The following is a 4,861-nucleotide window of genomic DNA, read 5'->3' as shown; positions in this document are numbered from 1 at the left end:
CCATGGCTGTGTGCCTTCGAGTCTTGGTAACATGTCAAGACTCAACGAAATTATTCTACTGAATAATGGGTTGAGGTCTTGCTTGCCTCCGGAGATTGGGATGCTCAAGAACGTGACTGTATTTGATGTCAGCTTCAATCAGCTTCTGGGTCCTTTGCCGGACACGATTGGAAGAATGGTGAGCTTGGAACAGCTCAATGTGGCTCACAACATGCTCTCTGGCACAATCCCGGCGAGCATTTGTCGGCTGCCTAACTTGCAGAACTTCACATTCTCGTACAATTTCTTCACCGGGGAGCCGCCGGTTTGCTTGAGCTTACAAGCTTTTGATGACAGGAGGAATTGCTTGCCAGCAAGGCCAGCACAGAGGTCTTCAGCGCAATGTAAGTCATTCCTGTCCAAGCGCGTGGATTGTTCTTCATTTAAATGTAAACCCTTTGTTCCTACCTTGCCGCCGCCACCTCCCCCATCTCCACCAATGCCGGTGCCCTCACCACCACCACCAGTTGTAATACCGCAATCACCGCCGCCACCATCACCCTCACCTCCACCTCCTCCGCCAGTTATTTCACCACCACCACCACCAGTTGTAGTACCGCAACCACCACCGCCGCCACCACCACCATCACCGTCACCTCCACCTCCTCCGCCAGTTCTTTCACCACCACCGCCGCCGCCACCAGTATACTCCACCGCCGCCAATTGTTTATGAAAGTCCACCGCCTCCAGCACCAGTGTACGAGGGGCCATTGCCACCAGTGTTTGGAGTCTCATATGCTTCGCCTCCGCCACCACCTTTCTATTGATTCTTTTGAGAAATTTCCTCCTCTAACCTTTTTATTATGTATAAGTAAAAACAAATTTACCAAGTTCCGGCAATGATTTTCCTCTTCTCTTGGGCAATTCTCGTCGCTCTTTGAGAGGAAAGAAGAATAAGGAGATTGAATTGGGAGTTAAGCAGTCTGTGCAGTTGTTGATGTTAAAATTGATCATTCTGCCAATGGTCTCTTTTAAAGAAAAGATTGGAGAAGAGGTTGAAAAACAAAACCAAAAAAAGAGAGAAATTAGAGAGGTAAGAGGAGAAAGTCTCTCCATATTTATTTGAATTGTTATGGAAATTTGAGTTGTGAAAATAAAAATGGCAGAGAAAGAGTTTTAGGTTGCAGAGAAAGTGTATGTATAGGGACGAATTCGTGACCATCATCATCACGGCACTGCTGCTCTACTGGTGCTTGTGATGGTCGTGGTTTGTGGGTTTTTATTGCTGTTATCTCTTCTTTTAACTATCATACTTTTGTTCATTTGGCTTTCCAATTTATAGTATAATCATGAACATTTTACTTGTATTTGATTTCCATAATTCATGTCATTCCTTTCAATTCTTCATCTGCTGTGTCTCTTACTGTGGATGTTCTTTTTGTTGTGAATTCTGAGATTGATAGGCAATTCTCTCATTTCTTAATTCCCTTATTTGTGTCCATGTCCGTGCATTCATGATGCAATTAACCGTTAGAACTTGGCCATTAGTTTCAGTGTCAGTTTATGAACTGGGTTTCTATTCATCGAAGAATTTATTCTCAGCTTATCAGAGGAATTATTATTGTTGATATTGTGAGTTGTGAGCTTGTGGTTCTTTTTCATCGTCGTGGTTTCTTTCTGCAAGTCCCAAATTTTCGATTCGAGGCGGCAGTTTCGTTTCGAATCGGGAATCGTGGTGGGACCTGGAATTTTCCATTCAAAGTTGCCCGTGAATGGTGTGGTAGTTAGATTGAATTCTTGATTTTGATTAAACATGCTGCTAGGATTGCTACCATGTGCTCCCACTCACTAACAATGCTTTGAAAATTTTGATTTTCGAATTCAAGCCCATGTTTACTTCACGCTCTCACACTTGTCGTCCACTGGAATGTGGAAATTTTGATCATGCAATCACAAAGCCTCTCAGAAGCTTAAAAGGTTGTCGTTAGTAGTCAGCTTACATCTCTCTTTCTGATTGTGCCTCTTGTGAATGCTCATTGTGGTAACCTTGTCGACCGTTGTACCTTTTTCTTCTGTATTTTTTTCTTCTCTTGCAAAAAGTCCACAAAATTCTGTCAGGTTTCCCCACACCAAAGTGATTTGCTTCTGATAATAATTTCATTTATGAATCTTGAAATGCAATTTCTTTAACGTATGCCAAGTACTATTGAGTGCTTTGTGATGACTCATGGTTGTGCCGTTGTACACTTGTGCTGCTGTGGCTCACCTTTGAACCCTTTTTTCTTTACCCACTAGCATGTGGAACGGTCAGTGAACAAATAATTGCTAGTAAATCTACCAAATGTCCATATAATGTGTGAAACGCCATACCAATTGGTCCACCACCATTCTTGGTTAAGAATAGTCGAATCAACAAACACTCCCACTATGCTTCTGGAATTCACTATTCTCACCTTTGAAATGAAGCAAATGTTTCATATTATAATAAAATCTTGGGTAACAAAATATTTAAAAATGTAACTGAGAATTTAGGATTTGTTAGCAGACAATCACCGCACCGTATGTAAACCCACATCACGGCGAGTGAAAGTCCATCGAAGGGGCCTACTCTGCATGAGAAATTACAAGTCTCTTTCCCTGTGAGAATTTATTTCGTATAGGTGGTGGCCAATTTAAGTGGCAAGGCCATAGGGTTTTCGTGGGTGCTTCCTTTTTCCGAATTGCTGGTAGTTACAAACCATTTCTAATTAGGTACTTTCATATAAAAGTTCGCAAAAAGTAGCATGTGCAAATCCTCAATTTCCGATTCTAGCCACTATTCTACTATTACTTTCTCTGTAGTGGGGGTGTCACTATTTCTAATAAAAATTTGAGAATAAAACTTGTGAAATGGCAATATGCATAAGAGAGCAGCTAGATTCTCCCTATGCATAAAAAAGCAATATGGGTCACTTTCCCAGCACTGAAGTTCGGTTAATGCCATTAAATTTCCATCAAATATTTTCTTCCTTTAGTATTTACTTGAATTTTTTTTGAAGAAAAAAGCCATGGGGGTTTAAATCATATAGTCGTCTTTTTTTATTTTTTTATTTTTTTGTCAATTAAGTGATAAGATGCAAAGATATCCCACCATACAGTAGTGAATATTGATTTAAACAAAAAGGGGGCCTACTTGGATGATGGTCACATGGGCTGTTAGGGCTTTTTCACACCATCAATACAGTGTGAAGGCCATTTAAGTTGTTTGTTGACTTGTTTTTGATACTCCAAATGTGACATAACTCTCATTTAATTAGAGCTCTAGAGACAGGCTGTGATTAGGTCAAATATATTAATACCCATAAAGCTTAGCTCATGTTCTTGAATCTATGATATCATCAAAATGGAAATGTAACAGCTTTGGAGAAAAAGAAAAAATGTTGGGCTTATAGCCCAATACTTGTATTCTTAACATATGTGACGGAGTACTTCACAGAATTCAATGTAATAATATAAGCCCCAATCATGTATTTCTGATTGTAAATATCAGTGTAATATATCTGCTGTTTGTAACTATCTGTGTAATGCAGTAATATGATGATTAATCAGTATTAAAAAAAAAAAACATATGTGACGGAGATGAGTTCAGCTCCTATAGAACTCATCTCCTTTAAATAAGATAGATATTGAGACATATTTTCAAGTAAATTTACAATAATTTAGCAATAATAATTAAAAAAAAAAAAGTCACCACTAAATCTTCATAATTTGAAGCTTTCTTCCACCACACGTAAAACCAAACTGTTAGTACAATACATCCATGTCTATGCAATTACATAAAAGGATGCCACATGTAATATCATGCCATAAATTAAGTTATAAATTAAGCTTAAATTATTAAGAACAAGATTAGTTGGTAAGCAGAGCCGTATGGGCGGCGAAATTAACTATTTCATGTGTTTGTGCTTAATCATAGGCATTCCATTAAGAACAAAGAATTGAGAACTTATGAATTATTACTTATTTTGTGAGTATGTTCAGAGTCACTGAATGTATGAGAACTTATGATATATTATAATAAGTGACATTTGACCATGACAATGTTAAAAAAAAAAAATAGTTATATTTTTATTATTTGAATGGAAGTTGAAATAAACCAAGATGCTCTTGGCCTAAGAATGTGTCAATTTTGTTTTACAAATTGTATGCTTTCTTGCTCCAACCGTTTGCCATTATCATTATATCAAAATTTAGTATGTTTTGAAATGCAACAGACCCAAAAAAAAAAAAAAATGTTGGCTCATATTGATAACCATTTACTCTCTCTATGTGGACCCAAAACTTTTGGAACTAAAAAGGATTTTCTTTGCATCGATGATTACTGATTAGTATATTGATCGAGGAAAAATGTAGAAGAAATATATTTATTTTCAGTCAATCCATTTGTTAGTGATGCTTGAATTTCACTCCAACATCATGTGTAATCATGTACCCCAAATTTTCATGAAGTCATTTAATTAATATAAACATAAAGGCACCTTCGTATTATATTCTTTCGGTGTTATTTCATCACGTTGGACATTATTAATCAACCAAATTGATTTTATTATATATGGATAAACAGTTTATTTAATTTTTAAAAAATCATCATAATCTACATTTATAATTAAGCAATAATTCTTTCATTCAAAAATGAGGTTTCATCTGTTGTGTCGCAAGAATTAGCTTTAAGCTTTCTATTAGTACCAGCCTGCGTTTACCATCTTGCTAGAACCCAAATTTAGTTTTCAGTTTGCCCAGTGGCCCAAAATTGATGACCAAATTAAACCAGAATGTTTAAATACACCCCACTTGTTCACAAGGGTGTCTGTCTTCAGACAACGGATAGAGTGGCTTAAGTATC

General features: G+C 37.3%; 1 protein-coding gene across 1 annotated transcript in view; it reads left to right on the top strand.

Annotated features, from left to right (window-relative positions):
* LOC18055838 (leucine-rich repeat extensin-like protein 3) overlaps positions 1–1,386 on the top strand; it is a 2,569-nt gene extending 1,183 nt beyond the window's left edge. The window contains 2 exon segments of the mRNA XM_024178429.1: positions 1–679; positions 681–1,386. The exon segment at positions 1–679 is cut by the window's left edge and continues 101 nt beyond it. Of these exon segments, the coding sequence (XP_024034197.1) occupies positions 1–679; positions 681–806 (805 nt within the window). The 3' untranslated portion in view covers positions 807–1,386.
* Positions 1,387–4,861: the final 3,475 nt, after the last annotated feature.

Source organism: Citrus clementina, unplaced genomic scaffold (assembly GCF_000493195.1).
Source record: "Citrus clementina cultivar Clemenules unplaced genomic scaffold, Citrus_clementina_v1.0 scaffold_1, whole genome shotgun sequence".
Taxonomy (NCBI): Eukaryota; Viridiplantae; Streptophyta; class Magnoliopsida; order Sapindales; family Rutaceae; genus Citrus; species Citrus x clementina.
This window is presented reverse-complemented; position numbering and strand designations above follow the sequence as displayed.